This window comes from Abrus precatorius, unplaced genomic scaffold (assembly GCF_003935025.1).
Source record: "Abrus precatorius isolate BTA unplaced genomic scaffold, Abrus_2018 Scaffold4, whole genome shotgun sequence".
NCBI lineage: Eukaryota > Viridiplantae > Streptophyta > Magnoliopsida > Fabales > Fabaceae > Abrus > Abrus precatorius.
Window position 1 is genome coordinate 9,936,015 of NW_020874384.1, and position 23,257 is coordinate 9,959,271.

The 23,257-nt window shown below is 33.1% G+C and overlaps 1 protein-coding gene across 4 annotated transcripts in view; it reads right to left on the reverse strand.

The window, feature by feature from the left end:
* Positions 1-21,675, reverse strand: part of LOC113866379 (probable LRR receptor-like serine/threonine-protein kinase At1g53430) — a 29,928-nt gene extending 8,253 nt beyond the window's left edge. Inside the window, exons 1-12 of one of the 4 annotated variants that reach the window (XM_027501279.1) lie at positions 21,610-21,675; positions 21,322-21,501; positions 17,921-18,098; positions 17,180-17,251; positions 16,199-16,267; positions 11,308-11,379; positions 11,139-11,210; positions 10,929-11,000; positions 10,229-10,300; positions 5,495-5,566; positions 5,310-5,384; positions 5,143-5,214 (exon numbers count right to left, since the gene is read on the reverse strand). In XM_027501279.1, coding sequence (XP_027357080.1) covers positions 5,143-5,214; positions 5,310-5,384; positions 5,495-5,566; positions 10,229-10,300; positions 10,929-11,000; positions 11,139-11,210; positions 11,308-11,379; positions 16,199-16,267; positions 17,180-17,251; positions 17,921-18,098; positions 21,322-21,436 — 941 coding nt within the window. In that variant the 5' untranslated portion in view covers positions 21,437-21,501; positions 21,610-21,675. The other 3 variants (XR_003505041.1, XR_003505042.1, XM_027501280.1) reach the window with 3 other exon arrangements.
* Positions 21,676-23,257: the final 1,582 nt, after the last annotated feature.

Consider the following 23,257-nt stretch of genomic DNA (forward strand, 5'->3'; position numbering starts at 1 on the left):
GATTATTATGGGTAAGTAATGAGTTTCATGAGTCCTGGACGCATACCAGATTCATCAGATCCTAAGAACAGAATTCCGTTCAAGTTTCTATTTTAAAACCATACTCATTTTGAGTGCCAAAGATAAAAAATTTACACACTTTAACTATATTACACTTTATGGATATTAATTTTCAGAAATTACTCCTACTAAAAGAAATTTTACCAACTTATTTTATATATGATCACTATAGCTGTTACAAACAACTGTGCTACAAATCACAAAAAATTAATTATAAGACAAACTTTTCCCCCCGTTGGTGATAATTTTTGTTCAATATTGTCAGAGAAAATATTGAAAATTATTATTACAAAACACCCAAAGATGAGGGTGTAGAAATGAGTGACATGGACTGCCAATAGAATTAGTACATAAAAATTTTCATGGGAATACAATGGTTTACCAATATTTATATGTAAGTAATAAATAAAACTATTCTAATGAAAGACAACTCTTTGAAGTGAATGAGGACAGAAAAGAAAACAAGGAATAAAAGGGAATGGTCTATCATCCATGACAAATAGTATGTTCATAATGCAGTGTCTTCTGAAAGGTTTATAGCATGATTATTTAGCTGTATGGTTAGAAACCACCCTAAATTACTTTATTACTAAGCTAATGAAAGCATCTCGCTTCTTATTGAGAGACAATAAAAGAAAAAAGTAAGCATTTTGCAGGTTTACATTCCTCTTTTTAATTTCTACAGTGTAATAAATTGAAAAGGAATGAATATGAGGAGGAATGATGTGGAGGGACAAAAACAACAGGCATAGATGAAAATGTAATAATAGAAAGTTAGGAGGATTAAAATAGGATTAATTCTGTTATTAGTTGTTGATATTGTTTAAAGAGCAAACAATCCTGGTTTTAGCGTGAAAAATGGTTATTATCATTGAAAACCAGGATTATTGATAAGACCTTTGTACATAATTGAATCTATCAATGAGAATTCCCTTATTCGTTTCCTCTACAATTCCTAAGAGATTGTGAGTGAGTGTGTGCATTCAAGGTTGGAATCCATCCAAACTTGACATTGGTATCAATTAGCTCGTGACGTTTGGGGACAATGGTGACCACAAAGGAACTTGAAACCCACATGGAGTCTTTTGAGATGACGTTTGCAGACGCACAAGAATCAACAAGGAAGACATTGGATTCATTGTAGCAAGCGATAGGGAGTCTTGTTTCCTCCATAGCATCATTGAACGGCGGCAAGAAAATCGTGACAAACGATGAAGACATTAGGCAAATACCAAATTCCGGTCAATCTGCAATAGGACGGGTGCAAATTCAATTTCCTACATTCATGATTGGAGGGCAAAGGCTGAACAGTTTTTCGAATTAGAGGATACACCAGAGGTTCAACATGGACGATTACTGCTCCTATCCATGGATGGCAAAGCCCTCTCATGGCAATGACAATATATGTAGCAACCTAGCTTCAAGGATAAATCTCAGGAACAAATTCTACACAATGTGGCATATCAGTTCGATGGCAGTGCATTTGATGATCCTGTTGCCGAGTTATCCAGATTGAAACAAGGAGATTTGGTTAAATATTTGGAAGCTTTTGATTCTCTCTTGGCATGTGTAACTATCTCAGAATCCATGGGATTAAGTTTCTTTTTGTCTGGATTGAAAATTCAGTTGAAAAAATCAGTACTGGTTCACAAACCATAGTCTTTACCAGAAGCTGTGCATATTGCAAGACTCCAAGAAGAAATCCTCAAAGAAACGGAAAAGAAGATGCAGCAAAAAAGGATTGGAAGTCTTGAAACATAATCACGGTACACGAGGTCTTGGTCAACACCTGCTAGTTCACAGAGGGGCCATTCCATCACAAGTTTGCAATAGCATCATCTTCCAGCTTCCAGTTCTTCTCCAGCAACTGCAGATTCTAAGGTACCCACTTCAACTTCTATCTCTCGGAAGGAAGTTAATGAAAGAATTGCTAAGGGATTGTGTAGATTCTGTGGTGATAAATGGGAGAAAAACCATAGGATGAAATGTAAAGTATAGGGTAAATTGAATGCAATTTTCATTGCTCAAGAAGAAATGGATGATGATATAATGCAAGTACCTAATTGTGAGGAGGAACAAGCATTAGTGGATAGTAGCCTAGCCATGATTCAAGATGAAGATGTGCATATTTCTCTCAATGCTCTACAAGGCATAGCAGGTGGTAATACATTGCAGCTTAAAGGCTTAATCAAGAAGCAGCAAGTGCCTTTTCTGATGGATACAGAAAGTACTCATAATTTCATTAGTAACAAGTGGGTAAAGTTGCTTGGCTGAAAACACAGTTTGTCAAGGATTTTCCACTAATTGTTGCTTCAGATAAAAAGTTACTGATCACTAAGAAGTGTGAGCACATTTGGGGTCATCCTGGGCATGCAATGGTTCAGGAAACTTGGGAGAAATTTATTGGAATTGTGCTACTTTTACTATGCGATTTAATCATCAAGGCCAAGTGGTGACATTACAAGGAGAGCAACCTTATTCAGAGTTTCAAGAATTGACAGAGAAACTGAAACTGGTACAGGGTACATGTTACTTACATTCCACAGTTCAGTTTTTCTCAGTGTTGTTGATGCAAGGGACCAGGAGGCATTAACAACAGAACAACAACAAGAGCTCAGCAATTTTGCAGCAATTTCAACAGTTATTTGTAGAAACCTACGCAGTTGCCACCTAAAAGGAAATGTGATCACAGGATCAATTTGATAAATGAGACACTAGTTTGCTCAAAACCCTATAGATACTCACATGTTCAAAAAGAGGAAATTGAACGACAAGTGCAGGGATTATTGGCAACTGGATTTATCAGGGAAAGTGCTAGTTCTTATGCTTCTCCCTTGATGCTGGTAAAAAAGAAAGATAGCTCTTGGAATGTTGCACAGATTTCAGAAAACTCAATGCACTCACCATAAAAAATAAGTTCCCTATGCCACTAATAGAGGATTTACTAGATGAATTGCATGGGGCATGTTACTTTTTCAAACTAGATCTCAGAAATGGGTATAACCTTTAGAACACACAGTGGGCATTATGAGTAGGTTGTCTTGCCCTTTGTCCTGTGTAATACTCTTGACACATTTCAATCACTCATGAATAATATCTTCAGATGCTATTTAAGAAAGTTTATCTTAGTCTTCTTTGATGACATCTTCGTCTATACAAAGACTTATTTATATAAATCGCTGGTGCGCTTGTTTGCGTCCAATCCGGATGTGAAGTCCTTACTTGCAGCCCTAGGTAAGGCGCGGGTTTAGTCTTCCAAGTAAAGGTTACGAAGTAAATGGACTGATTTTGATGGACTTACTTTCTCGCCTTTCCCCAGAGCATAGAGCGACTTCTTCGCAATGTCAATATCCTTCCTCAGCTGCTCCAAGAACAAGATATCTCGTAAAATAGAATAAGTAGAGCTAGACTGCATGAGTGGCTTGTAGGAGAAAGAGTGGAAGGATTCTAGCCTTTGGAATGCTTGACAACTATTGGATGTCACACTGCAGATTTTGGAGGAGAATGGCTTGGCTGTCAACTACAAGAAGTGTAGTTTTGGAAAGAAGAAAATATAGTATTTAGGCCATGTGATTTCCATCCAAGAGCTACAATCAGACAACGATAAGATTTCAGCAATTCAACAATAGCCAACACCAACAACAGTGAAAGAACTAAGAGGGTTTTTAGGGCTCTCAGGATATTACCGAAGGTTCATTTTGAATTATGGAACGAGTTGAAGTGGAATGAAGACACTGCAGCTGTATTTCAGAAGCTTAAGGAGGCACTCATGGCTGCACTAGTACTAAGGTTACCAGACTTCAAACAATCCTTCACCATTGAGACAGATGCATCTGGAGGAGGAATTAGGGCTGTTATACTAGGCACCCTATTGCTTACATCAGCAAGGCTATGGGACCTAAGTACAAATTGCTTTCTGCCTATGAGAAGGAGCTCTATGCAGTTTTGTTTGCAGTCAAAAAATGGCAGCACTACTTATGGAGACAGCATTTCATCATTAAGACTGATCAAAAAGCTCTTCAGCACCTATTACTGCAGCCTCCAACTACTCTGATGCAAAATTGGGGACTAGAGAAGCTTATGGGTTTAGATTTTAGCATAGAATACAAGAAGGGCAAGAAGAATCTGGTGGTAAATGCATTGTCAAGGGTTGAACACAGTGGAAGTTCAGTTGCAATACTACATTTTTCTTCTCAAATAATGACTGAAGCCATTGAGTCTTGGAAGGCAGATCCAAAACTGCAGAAATTGGTGGATAAAATAAGGCTGGCACAACAGCCTTACAAGCACTACAATTTTGATGGTACCTTGTTGAAAAGAAAAGGTAAAGTGGTCGTAGGTGCTCAACTAGACTTAAGACACAAAATTTTAAGTCATTTTCATGGTTCACCCATTGGAGGACACTCTGAAACTGAACTCACTTACCAAAAGATTAAAAACCAGTTTTATTGGAAATGATTACAAAAGGACGTAAATAGGTGGATTAGGGAATGTGTCACTTGCCAAAGATTTAAATCAGCGAATGAGTTACCTATAGAACTTCTCCAACCTTTACCTATACCTGATAGAGCATGGAAGTCAATTGGACTTTATCACAGCTCTGCCTAAGTCTTATGGGATGAGTGTCATACTAGTGGTTATAGATAGGCTAACTAAGTATGCTTATTTCATAGCCTTAGGACATCCATTCAGTGCAGCAAAAGTAGCAGAGTTATTCATGAACACTGTTGTAAAGTTACATGGTCGGCCAGAGGAAATCATCTCAAATAGAGATACCATCTTTCTAAGCACTTTTCTGGATAGGGTTGATGCAGTCACAGGGTGTTAAGTTGATAAAATCCACAGCCTTCCATCCATAAACTGATGGACAGACGAAAAACCTTAACAAGTCTCTAGGGCCTACTTGAGATGTGCTACAGGAAGCATGCCCAAACAGTGGACAAATCACTTGGCAGTGGAAGACATGTTTACACATTTTGTCTCCCGGTCATAAATATGAAAATTCTCAGCTAAACTTTTAATCAGCAGTCCATCTTTAAAGAATAAGAAACTTGAGCTGAATACCCGTATGAAGCAACTTACAAAGTTTTTAACTTAGACATTTCACCAATGTAATCCGGAATAAGACCAGTGATTAAGCAATTTCTCAATTCCCTGGACAACAGAAATATACCATTTCAATCAAAACCCAAGTGAATCTTATAGCTATTCACAAAACAGTTGAAAACAAGATTTAAAATTCAACTTACAATCGTTCCAAGATTTTCAAATCCATCAGATCAGGAAATGCCATAGTTGTTGGTCCATTCAAATCAGTGATTCTCCTGATACAGAAATATTTCATCAATAAAAATGAAATGTTTCAGAAGCATTGCACTATATGCAGAAAAAATGCATCAATTCAGGGAAATTCTAGAAAGAGGCAAGCACTCACAATTCAGTCAAAAGTTTCAACTGTGATATAGTGGGAGGAATCGGGCCTTCCATAGATGTTCCCCGCATATCCCTATCAGAAACATAAAATTTAACATAAAATAGACAGGATGTTAATAAAGAAGCATAGAAACTTTCAAACAGTTGTTGTGTTATGTCTCATCCTGTTAAACTTAAGAAATGAACATACTGAATTCTAAGTAAATTATATAAATAATCTATTTTAGACCAGATTTTAGCACAAACCCAGGATTTTCCCTTAACAAGGAGTTTCCTCCTACAAAACACCAGAAATAACAATCTAACACCTTAATTGCCTTTTACAAGTCTGTCACACAGACTATATATATCACTGTAACTGTCACAGCATAATCGATAACTGCTTAATACGAAATTAATATAAAAATAACTGTCCAATAACTTCCTAATACATTATTGTAATTGCCTAATTTAGAACTTGGCCTCTCAATGCCTCCCCACAGAAACAGCCTTGTCCTCAAGGCTAAAAGAAAGGAATTTATCCTTTGCAAACTAGCTTTTGAATTTGGTCCCATCAAGTCAACTTCTGTGAATTCTTGTTCTTCTCCCATTTCATTATTCTTAAGATGTCCCACATCAGATAAAAGCATGTCTAGAATACTCCTTATAAGGCTTGGACAATTCTTCTAGTAGGGTCACAGATCCAATCAAACCACCTGTGTTACAGGTTTATTCTAGGAGGCATAGGAATTAAAATTAAATCTGTCATGTGACAGTTATTGGGGTAGGTAGTTATGTGTTTAGAATCTAATGTGTTGTTATTAGAGTAGGCAGTTATGTATTCAGAATGTAATGAGTAGTTATTGGAGTAAGCATTTACATATTTAGAATATAATGTGTAATTTCTGTGTGAAAGACAGTTATGATAATATTTTTCTTCTCTTGGACAGAGATTGTGCTCTGTAGGAGTTTCTAAGACTCTGGGACAGTAACATTAATTGCTGTATTTCTGTGTTTTATTACATTTCCTATCGATTAATTAACAGTGTTCTATCAATTGGTCCAACCTGCTGGATCAAGTAAGGGAAGGAATTTCTTTGAAGCCAGAGAAGTTTTCTGCTACAATGGATCGAGTTTCTGACAGAGTTGAATCATTGGAAGAAGCTAGTTGAATCAAAGGAGTTTCTTTGAAGCAAGGAGGAAGTGTTGAACAGTATATTGAAGCCTTTGAATTCCTTTCTGCACAAGTAGATAAACTACCAAAGGAGCAGTACTTAGGGTATTTTATGAGTGGGCCGCAACCAGAGATCAAGCAGAGAGTTTGTTAGGTCCCATTAACCTAAGTGGACAAGTCCAGTTCAACTCAGTCAACGGGCCTTGGATTTGGAAACATATAGTAGGAAAAATAAGAAATGGCAGAATGGGAATTAGATAGAGAAATTAGTTATGGAGAGCACATTAAAGGTGTAATGTTTCACATAGTGGGGGAAGAGCTTGAACAAGTCAGTTATGCTTTTTTTTCTTGTCTTTCTGTTAGTAGTGAGCAAGGGTGTGAACCTTTGTAGTAGCTTTGCTCTGGGTATTGCAAAATTGATTCTGCAGTATTTTCTTCTTCGTTAATAATACAGTTCATATCCCTTGATTGGTCTCTCACAGAGTTCATACTATGAGGCCAAAGTCTAGGTTGCAGGTGTCAGAAAATCTGTTTCTGATAATTTGATTAGAAGAGCAACTGCTCTTAAATGGAATACAACAAGTCTAATAAAGGAAATCCCTAAACTACTACATATACAATTAATTCCTAAAATTAAGGGATTCTTGTACAATAAACACAAAATCAGACAGCTAACGCTATCTCCTAATTATAGTATTTAATTCTGTCCATACAAGGAAATATTCTATTTAGGTCAATCTTTAGAGATTCTGACGCTCCCCCTCAAGTTGATGGAACTTGCTAACAGTAGACTGAAAAATAGCACCACCCAATACTTTTGTTAGTACATCTGCAAGTTGGTTTCTAGAGGATACAAATGGTGTACAAATTGTCTCATGTTGCACTAGATTATGTGCAATATTTATTGCTGATTTGTTATTGTTGTACAGTCTCATAGGCTTATTCCACTCAATTTTCAGATCTTCTAGAATGATCTTCTGAACTCTGCCTCTGCACTTGACCTTCCAACAACATTCTATTTCTTGCTTCTCCAAGTTACCAAATTCCCTCTGTGAAAAGTGCAATATACAGAGGTAGACCTTCTGTCATCTATAGATCCAGCATAGTCAGCATCGGTGTATGCTAAAGAGTAATCTCCTTCCCTCTTGTGAACAGAATTCCTCTTCTAAGAGTTCCTTTTAAGTACTGAAAAATGTGATAAACTGCTATAAGATAAGTTTCTTTAGGATTGTTCATCAATTGACTTACCACGCCTTTTGAATTCGCAATGACAGGTCTGGTGTCGGACAAGTAGATCAATTTCCTAACCAGTGTTTGATAAGATTGTCTATCCACTGTTGCATCTTCAACTGATTCGCTTAATTTGTGATTCTGCTCAATAGGTGTCTCTACTGGTTTGCACCCCAATTTTCCAGTTTCAATCAATAAATCCAGCTCATACTTTTGTTGGGAGATGAAAATACCATGAAGAGAATGAGTCACCTAAATGCCAAGAAAATACTTCAATCTGCATAATTCCTTAATCTCAAATTCTTTTAAGCATTTCTTCAGTGCTTCCATTCCTCCTTATCATTTCCTGTAACAACTATATCATCTACATAAACAATCAGGGCATACCTCCCCCTGAAGTTGAATGTTTAATGAACAATTTATGATCACCTTGGCTTTGCTTGTACCCCATTGTCTTCATCACAGTAGTAAACCTACCAAACCAGGCCCTTGAGGACTGTTTCAGCCCATAAAGTGCCTTCTTCAGCTTACACACTTTTCCTTCCTCACTTTAAAAGCAGGTGGGACTTCCATATAAATTTCTTCTTCAAGTTTTCCATGAAAAAGAGAATTCTTGACATCAAATTGCGGCATGCTCCATCCACAGTTAGCAGCTAGAGACAACAAAATTCTAACAGTACTTATTTTTGCAACAGGTGAAAAAGTTTCAAGATAATCTACCCCATATGTTTGAGTGTATCCCTTAGCCACTATCCTTGTCTTATATCTTTCTAATGCCCCATCTGCCTTGTATTTATCAGTGAAAACTCACTTACATCCAACAGTTTTTTTTCCTCTAGGTAATTTTACCGACTCCCAAGTTTTTTTCTTTTCTATTGCATCCATTTCAACCTTCATAGCATCACTCCAGTCTTGCTGCCATCAACAGTTTTTGGAATAGTGACAGTGCTTAAATGAGTAAGGAAGCTTCTATGATTATTGGATAATTTATCATAGTTCAGAAAGTGGGCTAGTGGATACCTTGGCCTTGGGGTACATGCTCCAATACCTTTTCTTACTGCAATTGGAAGATTACCATCTTCAGTGGTCCCATTTTCAATTGGTGTTAAGAAACTTGAGTCTAACTCATTCTCAAAAGCTAAGTCCCTCAATTTTCATCTTCAGTTTCCCTCTCCCATTCTGTTTCACTCCCCCATTTTTTCCTTTTTCTTTATTATTCTGTTTTCTTGATTCTATTTTTCTGTTTTCACTTCCAAGTTTCCTTCTCCATTTTTATTTTTTTATTCTCTATTTTTCTGCTATAACTTCAGCTTTTTTTCTCACGTGCGTGTGTATATTATGACCATTATGCTTCGGCCATAACTCGCCATGGCATCCGCCATCAGATAGATGAATGTCATAATGCTGTTGAACATGCAGTTTACTGGTCCTTTCAAGATTAGAACATCCTGCAGGGTATTCTCCTTTAACTGGTTCTTTTCGGATAGCCAAATCTTTCAACGATGGTAGAGTGGTATCCAAATTGCCAAGCCTTTCTCTCATTTCTCCAAAATCTATGTGAATATCTTGGTCTTGGATAGGTCTTCCATTTTTTGCATCTAATCCTTTTGCTGAGAATTGGATCTCTTTATCACGGAGTTAATCTCCTTCACATGCTTCTCCAATCCACTCCTTAGTCCATCATTCTCAATGGCATCTAGCAAGTCAGACCAACTACTGAACTTGAGAAATGAACACAATGAATTCTGAATAAATTATGAACTTAATCCGGTTTTAGACCATAGTTGAGTACAAACCCAAGATTTCCCTTAACATGGAATTTCCTTCTTCAAAACACTAGAAATAATCTGACACCTTAAGAAGACTATTTGGTTTGAGAAAATATTTTCTGCTTTTACTTTTAATTACAAAATTATCATCTTGTTTTTATTTGGTTTCTTGTTTTCAAATAGTTATATAGGAAACAGTGAAAATAATTCTATCATTTACTATGTCTTTTACTTTCTTATACAACTATTTGAAAATAAAAAATGAAATAAAACAAGATAACATTTATGTAATTAAACGGCCCCATGATTGACTTCTACAAGTCTATCACACAATCTATAGATCACTGTAACTGTCAAACCATAACCTATAACAGCTTAATATGAAATTAATATAAAAATAACTGTCCAATAACTCCCTTATACATTATTATAACCTCAAATTCAGGACTTGGCCTATTACATCCATTTCAAACACATATCAGACTTCATGAATCCTATAATGCGTCTGGTGTGATACATAATATAAAGTTGTTTTTCTCTCCAACAAGGAAGAAGTCAGGGATGTTTCTAAATGTATACTCACAATCTGTCAAGTTTGGTCCAGTTCCCAATAAAACTGGGTATTGATCCGGTTAAACTGTTTCCATCTATCCTACTGCAGAAAATGCAAAGAATAATTTTAGAATTCAACAAAGATATAATAAGGACTAAATGACTAAAACCTCAAATTAGTCCCTAAAACATAAGAAATCCTTTAATTTGATCCCAGAAAGAAGAAAAAACAAAAACTATTAACTGATTACATGGTTTATCATTCATTTTAGTTACCCAATTAGAATTCATTAGTTAACTATAATGATGTGGCATTTTAAACGCAATGTAATATGCTACAGTGTTTGCCAATTAGGAATATTTCAGACGAAGAGAAACACTTCATTTTCGTACACATTCTAAATGATGTGTTATATGTGGAACAGAAATGAAGTGTTTTCTTAGTCACCTTATGTTGTAATGCTCTCAATTGCACAATTAGAGATACCTTAGTGTATTGCACTTAACCTGTTACACCACTATCTCTCTAAGAGTTAGTCAATAGATTCTAACAAAGAAGACTAAAATGAATAGCAGACCACACATTTATCGACTAATTCTAATATTTTATTCTTTGAAGGACCATATTGAAGGACTTTTATCTTTTAGGAACCAAATGAGATTTTAGTCTAAAATATATAAAAATAAAAAAAAAATATCAAAAGATCATTGCATGACTTCATATCACTCACAAATCAGTGAGATTCTTTAGTTTGCCAAATGTTTCTGGTATGGTCCCAGTAAAATTATTTGCAGAAAGAAGCCTGCAGATTAGTATAAAATAATAAAAGAAATTAGTTATGCACCAAAGCAAAAAAATGTAAATAATTTATAGAAATCAATTCAGTAAAATGAATTATCATAACTGATAATGTATATCAGACTAGAAAGAAAGAACTTACAGTCTCCTCAACTTGCTCAAATTTCCAAGATTGGGCGGAAGTGATCCTTCGAGTTGATTACTTTCTAAGACCCTGACAAACATGAATACCAATATCATCATTCAAGTATTCAACCTCCAATTTCAACCATTTTTCAATACCAAAAATCAAAATTTGTTCCGGCACTTACAGTTCCTCCAGACTAGCTATGTCACCAATTTCTACGGGAATTGGGCCACTTAGTCGGTTTCCCACAAGGGACCTGAACCACAGTAAAAGTTATGCATGGATCATTTGAAATATGAAAACCACAAACGCTCCTTGGGCAAAATTAAGTGAACTTTTGTCCCTTAGAATAAGTTTCTTATTTAAGAAATTATTAATTGGATATAACACCACCTGTGAGCTTCAACTGCTTAGACTTATATTTAGTTGAAGAAAAATGGACAGGAAGAGAAGAGAGAGGAGGGATATTTTTAATGGTATGGTGTTTGATTCAAAATTGAAGAAAAATGATGATATTACATTTTAGGCTTAATTATATTTTTGGTGCTCGTAAATATAGGTCATGATTAGTCCTTACAAAAGTGGTTTTTCTAAAATAGGTTACTCAGCACTCTATTAGGTGCTACATGACCATCTTAAAGTCGTCAGAGGCCTACGTGACATACCACATTATTTATTATTTAAAATTAAAATTTGCAAATAAACTCTTAAACCTAAATTTATATAGTTGTATGAAAATCCTTTTTCTTTTACAACCCACTACCTCCCCACCACCCCTACTCTTACTCCTTTCCTCCACGGCCACTCCATTCCCTTCTCCCTCCTTACACCGCCACTCTCTTCCTTTTTTCCTCCTTGCACCATCACTCCTCCCCTTTACCTTCACACTCCCACCCACACCCACACTCCTTCTTCCTCTTCCTCTTCCCCACACTCTACCTTTCTCAACCCAACCCCAACCTCCACTGCCCCCTCCTCTAATCCCACTCCCCCCTCTCCCACCCCTTTCCATGCTTATTCTATTCTCTTCCGAACTTTCAGATGTCTTGAGCCATGGATTAGCCTTCCTAACCCTCTCTTTCTTTCGGCGAATCATGTGCAGGCTGTATGAACAGTTGCATTTTTCTTTCACGGACTTTCTGGAAATGAGCAGGGGCATGTTGGGCTGGATTAGTTTGAGGACCTCTGTAGTAACCTTAAAAAAGAGGCAATGCTGAATCTCGACCCTTTCTCAATAATCCATCTTGCCTCCCAAAGGCTCCTCCGCGTGTAACTCGGACAAAACCCCAACTTAGCATTGATAAAATAACCTATTGGGAAATACCGAGCTTTGAAAATATTTGATACCAAAGACTCAGGATTATGAACTAATCTCCGGTCCTGCTTTGCCAGGAGAGCCTGATTTAAATGAAACAAGAGAACTTCCTGAAGCCGAGACCTCCAAACTTGCTAATCAATGACTCTATCTGCTCACATATTGTTTGAGGAATGGAATCTTAAAACAACTCATTGTTTGAGGTGTCGATTGCAGACCCGTGATCAGAACCTCTTGTTCTCCGAATGCAAGCTCGGAATCAATGAATGTACTCTCTCTCACCACAATCTTCCTTCCCTTATGCGAGTATTCTCTCCTGTGTTGTCTTAGAATACGGCGAACAAATCGCTGGTGCCGGCGAGTATTCTCACACGCTGGAGGCCATCAAGTGGGGCACCAATTATTTCATCAAGGCCCACACACAACCAAATGCTCTTTGGGTTGAGGTATTTGTTTCAATTCATTTCTTACAATTTCACTGGTTTTTAACCTTTGAAAATTAGTTACCCCATGCCGCCGTTGACAGAGATTATAAAATGAACGTGGTTTGTGTTGTGTAGTTGTTTGAGTTTGGTGACAAGTTTAAGGGGAAATATGATGAGAGTGTTGGAGTGGCTAAAGGGTATTATACTTCGGTTAGTGGGTACATGGATGAGTTATTTTGGGCAGCGATTTGGCTTTATAGGGCCACCGAAAAGGAAGAATATTTGAACTATTTTTTGGACAAAGCTTATGAATTTGGTGGGACCACTTGGGCCATGACTGGATTCAGCAGGGATGTTGAGTGTCTTTAAGCCATTGCTTCGATGGTAATTATAAATCTCCCTTCCTTTACAACTTACAAGGGCATTTTATAATTCATTCATGGCAACTAACATAAAGTACTACCAAATTTCGTAGTAGGAAGATATGGGGTGGACAGTGGGAAGAGGTAAGAGGTGGAGGAAGGGGTTAGATGGAGTGGGTAGTGAAGAGGGAAAAGGGGGGTTGATGGAGTGGGTAGTGAAAAAGAAGAAATTTTTTTATGCAATTATATAAAATAAGTTTAAAGTTTATTTGTAAATTTTAATTTTAAATAAAAAATAATAAATGATGTGGCATGTCATGTAGGCTGTGACTGAACCTCAAGTTGGTTTCGTGGCGCTATGTGAAGTGTTGGCTCTCTGTCAGCCAGCTCAGCATTTAATAGAAAGAGAGTTAACGACAAAGACTAATTCCTAAATTATCTATTTTAGAAGGATCACTTTCTAACAAAAATATTTATAAGGACTAATCACAAAATGACCTATATTTATAAAGATCAAAAACATAATTAAACTTACATTTTATTTTGAAACAAACATATCCCCTAAAAACCTTCTTAGTTTATTTTTGTCTTCCCTCCAACGCTGGGGAATTTAAAGCAAAGAAAAAGTGTTTTATAAATTTTTGACAATATATACTAAATTGTTACAAAATTTTATTTTATTTCTCATTTCTTTTGTTACTATCTATAAGGGTATGAAAGAATCTAGAAGGACCATGATATAGTTATAAATTTTTTATCAAAGAAAGACCCATTATGACTAGACTCACTGATTAAATTTTGATAAAAATAAGGCTTAATTATATTTTTGATCCCTATAAATATAAGTCATTTTGTGATTAGTTACTATAAATATTTTTGTTAAGAAGTGATTTTTCTAAAGTAGGTAAGTTAGGAATTGATCCCTGCCGTTAACTTCTTCTTCTTCTCTATTAAGTGCTGAGCTGGGTAACAGAGAATCAGCTCAATACTTTAGCTCAGCACTCTACGTGGTCATTTTGAGGTCTAGTCACAGCCTACGTAGCATGTCACGTCATTTATTATTTTTTATTTTTTATTTAAAATTAAAATTTACAAATAAGCCCTTAACTTATTTTATATAATTGCATAAAAGACTTTCTAACTTTCTTTCTTTTCTGCAATCCCTCTCTTCCCCTCCCCTTCTCAACTACTTTCAAACACCCCTCCTTCCCTTTCCCTTCTCCCTTCCTCACAACCCACTTCAAGCACCCCCTTTCTTTCTTTTTTCTTTGACACCCTTGCCCTTCCAGCATTCTATCTTAACTATAGCTATTTGATGAAAATGTGAGGTCATATTATTATAGAGCTAAACACGCTACTAATCGAAGGTTTCATACAAAAATTGGCAAACAAAAATTTACAATTTTTCTCTTTTAATGTGATGGTTGAACAAAATGGATATTGTGAGTGTGTCTTTGTGAAAAAAATGGAACCCAATACTCCATAAAAACAAAGAGGATATTGACTCTGTCTCTTAAACCAAACATTTTGTGTTGATATAGGACATATATCACGGTAGTTTTGTACTCCTGGTTTGCTATGTACCCAATACTCCATAAACAGAACCCAATGCTCCTTGAACGTAGCTATGTACACACATTTCTACCCTCATCCCCGTCACCCCCTCTCCACCCTTTCTGAGCACCTCCCTTTCCTCTTTCACACAGTAATATAATCACGCAAGAAAATTACCAATAATAAAGGTCTTTGTTCCAGCTATGAGATATAGTATCTAAACATAATCAACACTTTTTTCTTTACACCACCCATTTTTCTCTCTGAAATTGCAAATTAGTGGAAATTGAAGCTTGTGCTTCAGTAATTTTAACTACAAAATCTACCACCCCAGTGCAAATTTTATGGATTATGCCATGGGTTGTGCTGCTGATTGCCCGAGCACATAATCACTAGGAAAACAGTAGTACAATACACTTCTCTCTAGTTTTATCAATTAGTAGCATAGAACTCAATACATATTTATCAATTTGAAAGCTAAAATTTTGAAGCATTGAAAAACTCAAGTTTTCTTATAGTAAAATCCCTTATTTCATTGCTTTAAGGGGCATGGTAGGGAATGATGGCGACTTTGAAGAATGATGGTGGCATCGGCGACTTTGTTGCCAACCTCGGCAAAGCGAGTTAGTTTGAGAGGTGTGGCGTGGGGTGCCATGACTCTCAAATGAAAGTTTGTGGAGAGGGTAGTGCTGGAAATTTGGGAATAGGAGAGAATATGGCAACTGTGACAACATTGCACTTCGATTTTTTTATTTGGGTTTGAATTTGTAATTCCTACATTGTGTTGTTTGGAGCATTTATGAAGTATAATCAACCAAAGAAAGGGTTTGTGGGGAAGAAGAGGCGAAGGAAGAAAGAGGAGTGAGGAAAGACGAAAGTGTTTTTATGTAATTATATAAAAAGGGCTTATTTGTGAATTTAAATTTTAAATAATAAAAAATAAATGACGTGACATGCCACATAGACTGTGATTGGACCTCAAAATGATCACACGTTACATGGAGTGCTAAGCTAGCTAACTTAACAGAGAGGAAGGAAGTTAATGGCAGAGACTAATTCTTAAATTACCTACTTTAAAAAAATCACTTCCTAACAAAAATATTTATAAGGACTAATAATAAAATAAACTATATTTATAAGGACCAAAAACATAATTAAGTCTAAAAATTATGTATTTCTCTTTCTAATATTGCTATATCGTATTACTTAATAACGCGTGAAAAACTAAATCTGATATAAAAATTTATCGTTCATATTTTTTTCTTTCTTTCCTTGTGAGCAAAAATAAGGTGATTTTTCTCCTCTTCTTTCCTTCTTTGAACCAAGTGCACTAAAACTGGTCATTAACAAATAACACAAATGCAGGCCGTATCCAAAGAGCAAGACATAAAATACAGAACAGAGGTATTGGTGACTTACAGAATAACCAGCGAGTTGCGACCAAAATTCGTTGGCAGTGAGCCATTGAGAAAGTTGCGAGAGAGATCACTGCACACGGTATAAAAGTTCTACTACTTAATAATTTAAACTTCACGTAATATATATATATATATATATATATATATATATATATATATATAAAAGGTCTTAAATGAATGTAACAACATAATTTCATGCATGATTTAATAAAAAGAAGGTTTACGAAGGACCAATATGTTTAGAAGAGGAAATGAAAGAGCGGGAATAAATAAATAAGAAAAAAAAGTAAGATTTTTGTTTTAGAACCCAAAAATAAGAAAATTTTCCCCTTTACAGGCTTGAAAGTAGAAGGTAGGGACTTGCCATTTTAAAATTTTTTTTATAACATAAAAAATTAATTCTATGTTATGGAAAAGGCCATAGAGCAAAAGATTTAAAGTTTCTGAGTCAAGTTTAATTTCAAATAAGTAAAAAAAATTATACAATTTAATTTTTTTTTACCCTCTTTTCCACTTTTCTAAAACAAATGGAGAAAGTTTCATAGGGAAGAGATTCACTTATTCTAATAAAGAATAAGTTCTGTAAAATTACTTTACTTAATAATTTTCTTAAGAATATGACTTTGATAATTCTAATTATTGAATAATGTAATATCATTGTAATAATTATGCATGTAAAATTTTATACAAATCAAATATTTATAAATATATAATTTTATAATTTTATAAATTTATATTTCATGTTAAAATAAAGTTTATTGATGAAATATCAAATAGCTTTTGAATTGTATAAATTTATACAATGAATGAATTAATCAACTTTATATTTACAAAAAGTTATTAAATAATAGACAAAAAGCTTTCTTATAAAGTAAATAGATGCTTTTCCAAATTTACTTACCTTTTTTTCATTTTCATTTATCTGAATAATACTACAAGTTATGTTAGCTAGCTGCAGGAAACAAAATTTACAATCACTTACAGTACTTTTAGTTGAGTAAGATTTCCAAATTCACTGGGTATAACTCCGGATATATTTTGACCTTTGAGAGTGCTATCATCACAAAGCCATGGTATTAGCATCCCATAAAACAAATTAAAGATATAACCTTCAAAGGAATTTAATTAATTTATGGTAGAAAATGTGAATGTCAGGAAATGTTGAGCCAGAGTTTATTTGAACTTATCTTGTCACGTTATTAAGCATATAAGAGTGACTAGTGACCTTTTCATAACTTTCTTAGACATATTTTAGTAAATTTAAGCTTATTAAAATAATCTAAACTCTTACATGATTTTTTTTTCTGAAAAATAAACCTTTTTAATCAAAATAATAATAATTCTATAATTTTTAAGTATAATTAATATTTTCTAATTTTATTCTTAAGATAACTACTATTTTAATATCTATTATTTATTTATTTATGTATTTACTACACAAACAAATTTTAAAATAAATGTAATAGAAAATTTTATAATACTTTTAATAAAAATAAAATAATAAAATATATTTTTTTAGTTTTTTTACCATAACTTTAAGTGACTATTTTTTTAAAGAGGAAGAGAGTAAAATTATATTAAATAAGCATTTAATTTAAGCTCCATAAAAATTTACTTTACCTTTGGTCATTTTTTCTGTTTCTACAGTTATTTGATTTCAAACAAAATATCCTTGGCAAAGCTCATAATTGAAAGGGTATAAAATACTTGGAAAAAGACGTACATGTTATCAACATGGCAAACAGTGTTTCTTTGGAAGGTGCAATTGCATGTGACATTCCTGACAATATCATCATCTACATAAACCTGGCCATTAAAGCTTCCATCCTCTGTGCAGGAACGCTCTGTGACTTTCCAGTTCAAGTTCTTTAGTTTATCCGATATTGCTTGTAGAACTTTCACTGCAACACGACACAAATCAATTTCTTTAGCCACATGCATTTCTTCTTGAAATTCGTTAAATATTGAACATCATCATAAATAGCAATTCTTCTATTTCTACACTCACACCCAACATGATCTCTCAAAACATGATCTCTCGAATATGTTGGATATGTTGGAATCCAAGGGTAAACAGTATCTTATATGAAATGGAATATAGATAAGTTAGAAGTCTTTAAAGAAACAAACTCGTACTTATTTTGAGGTTCTGTACCTAAAAAACTCGCCTACTTAAAGATGTATAGTGATACTTAGATGAGCGAGCTGGTAGCACTCATGTGGAGGACGTAAAGCTCAAAAAATATTATATTAACTTATACATTCATTACTTAAAAGGTTTTTAAAGTTAAATTATGATGTAAGTAGACTCCTTACCTTAAAAAATAACTCTTCTACTCAACAAAACATACATTCATTAATCATCAACAGAATCAGAAATATATTGTTTAATTTGAATCTTATGCATGCTAGTGACAAGGTTTTGTTTTTCATCATTGTCAGTGTCATAACATGACTAACACAAGTAACATAATTACTTCTATCACTGTGCCTTTTTGTTGTTTATCTTTTTGTCAAAAAAGAAAAATATTTTATTTATTCGTTCGTACAAAAATTAATATTATCTTTAAGTGATTAAATTCTAAATATTGACCGGTCATATTTCAAAAATCTCATGCCCATAACTTGCAACTCTGTGGCCGTCAAAGGCCAGACAAGTCTTGTGACTTTTCAAAATTTTAAATGTTCTTATAATTTATAATAAGTTTGGGTTCATATTATTTTTAAGAAAAATTAGTTAGATCTCTGACTCAGCTACATTGTTGAGGGCTACAAGGACCCAGTAAAAAATCTTTACATTACAGAATTCAACACACACTTTTAAGTATTTATTTATAAAATAACAAAAAAAAATATTTTTTAATTTTAAATAATAAAATTCATACATAAATAAATTATAAATTAAAGAATATAAAAAATATCATAAATCTAAATTATTAAAAAAAAAATAAACCTATTTAGTCGCTCCTAAATCACTCCTTACACAAATTTAATACCTTTGTTTTAAACAAAGTCATACATGGTGTGCAATCTAATATTAAAAATTGTGTTTTTCTTTTTGTTGCGCAAGGATGATGTATGACAGTTTCTCTATGCCATGAAAGACAGAATCAGGACCACCGTTTGATATAAAAGTTGAAGAGATCGCATGGTTTTGTCATATGTTAGGTCACCGACACTCTTTACAATGTAAGTTAAATCATAAAAGACATCTGAATCTTACAACATCCATGATTTTTAAAACATATACAGCGTAAGAGGGTCAAAGAGTAGTTAGCTACATTGTCCAAAAGTAATGCTACTAAAATGTAGCATAGCTTTGATACATGCCAAAAGTAATGGAGTCTCTGCCTAATGAATACTAAAACTTAGCTATTAGTATGAAACACAACATAATTTTTTTATCAAATTTCTTTTTCTCTTTCAACTGATAGTCACTGGTGGAATATCATGAGTTTAGATGTTGTAGTTTTCTTTTTAAAGAAGTATCTATTATTATCTTTATTCAATTTTTTTTATCCAAAATACCTTTTTTATTATTCGTTGATCAAATTAAATAATAAGACTGTTCTTTTAAAAACAATCATTTATATTATATAAAAATGATAATAAACATTTACAAATAACAATAATCTCACCCCTAAAAAAAACCCTCACAAGTCACAATTAAGAATATTCATATAAAGTATTTTGATACAGAATTTATTTCAGTACTTATTTAATAATTTTTTATAATAATTTATATCATAAAATTTAACAATAAAATTAATAGATTAAAGTAAGTAATAATAATTTATTTTAATGAAATATATCAAAAAATTATTAAAATAAATCGAAAGTAATTAATGAAAGTCAAAGGTTATTTTTCATAAATTATTTTAAGGTACTCTTATACCAGTTTCTTTGGTCAGTTTATTACAACAATGTTATAAGACGGGAAGTATTTCTTTATACAATAAATGCTCTGTTAAATATTTACTATTGTATGTATAATAAATGCTCCATATTTCATTTTAATGCAAACCGTCCCATTGATGCCTCTTGGTATTAAGCAAGTGTTCATGTCCATGCGATTTTCTTCAATTTAGATATTCCTTCTCTTTTTAGGTACTTTTTCTGATAAAATGTTTAATGAACTAAACGTAGTATAACACAGACAGTAAAAGTTGTTCAAAAAATAATTGCTTGGATAATACATTTATAGAAATGAAATATATAAAATCAAATTAAAATTATTCATTTAATTTTTAAATTTATTTTAATGAAAATTTAAAATATTTAATATGAACTATTTAATGTTTCTTGATATATATTTTTAAATATAAATTAAAAAATTAATTAAAGAATTATAAATATAAATATTTCATTACAACATAAAATTATATTTAATCTTACAATTTAAAATACATCACAGAGGTAATTTTTAATAAAAATTTATTACTTACAAATTTCTTTTAATAAAGTTAAGTGGAAAGATTTAGATATTATTAGAGCTTTTTATTAATTAAAATTTTATCTTAATAATATGTAATAAAAATAAATACAACTTATACATTAAAATAAAACTCTAATTTTAATCCATAACAACTTTTACCTTCAAACCAGACATAACTTTTGTCCTAAGGCCAAATATAAAATGATCTCAGAAAATGAAAAAGCCAATGTTGAGACGATTCATTGATGTGTGATAGAGAATCCAACATTATTAGAAGATGAATTAAAAGATCCAGTAAACAAGTTTTAGCTGAATTTAATAATGCTGGATGCATAACCTTAAAAATATCTATAATATGTTGCAGCCCTTAAAAATAGCAAGATAGCAATAACAGTATCGAAAGCTTCGTCAACTAAGATGCAAAGCATTCAATTGATGTTGGAATTTCAACTTCCCCAAACGGAAATATAGTGTATAAGGTTATTTTCAATGTTAGCTTTTATTAATTTCTAATTTCTATTTTCAATTGTTCATCTTTTGCAGAAGTGATAACGGTTAAAAGGGTAGTTACAGCCTTAAAGGCAGTTTCTTTCTTGATTGGTTATGAAAAGCAAGTTTCGACCATAACTGCACGTATGAGCAACGAAACCAAAGCGACTAACATAGCAAAATGAAGCGTGGAAGCGTACCTTCATCTTGTGGTATGAGTTGAGCATTGGACCCAAAATCTTCGAAGCATTTCAAAGCCAGAAAACCAAAGAAAAGAACATGTCCTAGTTTGGACCCTGACAGAACAAACCACATTTTCTTGTCTCAAAGCTTCGCTTTCGTTGGTAATAAAACAGAACCCTCTTCCGCGTCATAAAAAACTGAAGAAAACAACGAGAAGAGTTGGGAGTTAGTTGTAGGATTTGTCTCCATGATTGTATCGATTAGTTTAAGGGAAAGAAATGCTTTTGAAGATGGAGATATTTTACCATGTAAAAGAAGAAAAGCCAAAGCAGGAAAAAAAAGAAAATACTCACTAATATCTTTTAGATCCTGCCTAACAATTAAAAATATTTTTTTTATAAGAAAATATTCTATTATGAACACATCTTATATTTTTTATTTAAAATTTGTTTAACTAGTAATATCTTCCAAACGTTAATTAGCTTTTAAAAAATAGGAAAAGTTCGTTCTTGAGAAAAGTCATATTACGCATTGGTTTTCAATTATGGTGATAAGACAACGCACAGTCAGCACACGGCATTGATTCTCGGTCTCTTTGGTGGGCATGGCAAAGAGGCTGCGCCCTATCTTTTCCGATTTTCATTTTTCACCGCATTTAAGCGAACGCATGTATTTTAGGTTTAATTTTTGCCGGTTTGTTTAGCTTTACAAGTCCATTTACACATTTTTTAAGATAAAAAAGAGGTATAGGAATCTTATGCAGTTTTAGTGCCATAAATTGTAGTATGTGCACTTTTTTAAAGTAAAAACTGTCTCAGCTAAGTGAAAATAAGTAAAATTTATTAAAGTTACTAAAGCAAATTTTAACTGAGTAAAGATTCACCAGACATCACGTGAACTTTGCTTGAGAGAAAGAGAAGCCTTTAGATTATCTCCCTTAGGCAAGTTTTTTTTATTTAATCATTGCTCACTTAAGCGCCTTTAAATAAAAATAATTAAAATTAAGTAAATTTGAGATAAGAAGTAACGTATTTAACGCCTGTCATTTGCTTAAACGATCTTATATTTATTTAAATGAGGATGTATCCGCTTAAACAAGTATGATTTTACTTAAAGTTAAATTAGCAAATATAATAAATTGAGATTCGTTTAAGAGAAAGTGAGCATGTATCTCCGTTAGCGAGCATGATTTCGCTTAAAGCTAAATTAGTAAATGTAGTGAATTGAATTTTACTTAAGAGAATATGGCTAAAAATGCTAAAATTATGCAAAAACAGATAACATGAAAGAAGTTGGGTGAAATACATTTTATGACAGTATTTCAACTTGCATTTTACACAAAAATGACTTAATAAATACATATTTAATCAAGAAATAAAAGAAGTTTTGGTAGTTTAAGGATCATTTTTTATCAAGGATTAAATCATTAGTATCATCAAGTTGTTCCAACAAAATAAGAAGGAAACTTATAAAGACCATGGATGAAAAAAAAAAGAGAATTTGATTCATGTAAAGTTTAGTTGAACAACCTTATTGCTAACAAATTTGTGAAACTGAATTGATTGACTAATGTGTGAAAGGAATTATTACATGACAATGCCAAACAATTTACTTCAAATGAATCACAAAGCATTGGTTGATATTCCTAAAGCATATTCACATAAATATTATTATATGGTTATAATAAGCAACTTAAAATATATGTATTTATTGATATTTACAATTATTATTAAAAAAGTATCTGAGATGCTGATTTACCTAAAATTAGAGTTCTATTTTTCTTTTTCTTTGTTTGTAACTTAATCTAACTTTTTAATCGTTTATACACTCTCCTCTTTATACTTGGTCGTTGCTTGAATTCCTTATGTTGTGTACTATCATTATTGACCACAACTTCTACATCATCTTTATTCTTGTCATTACTTTATTCTTGCAAGTGCAATTTTTTAATTT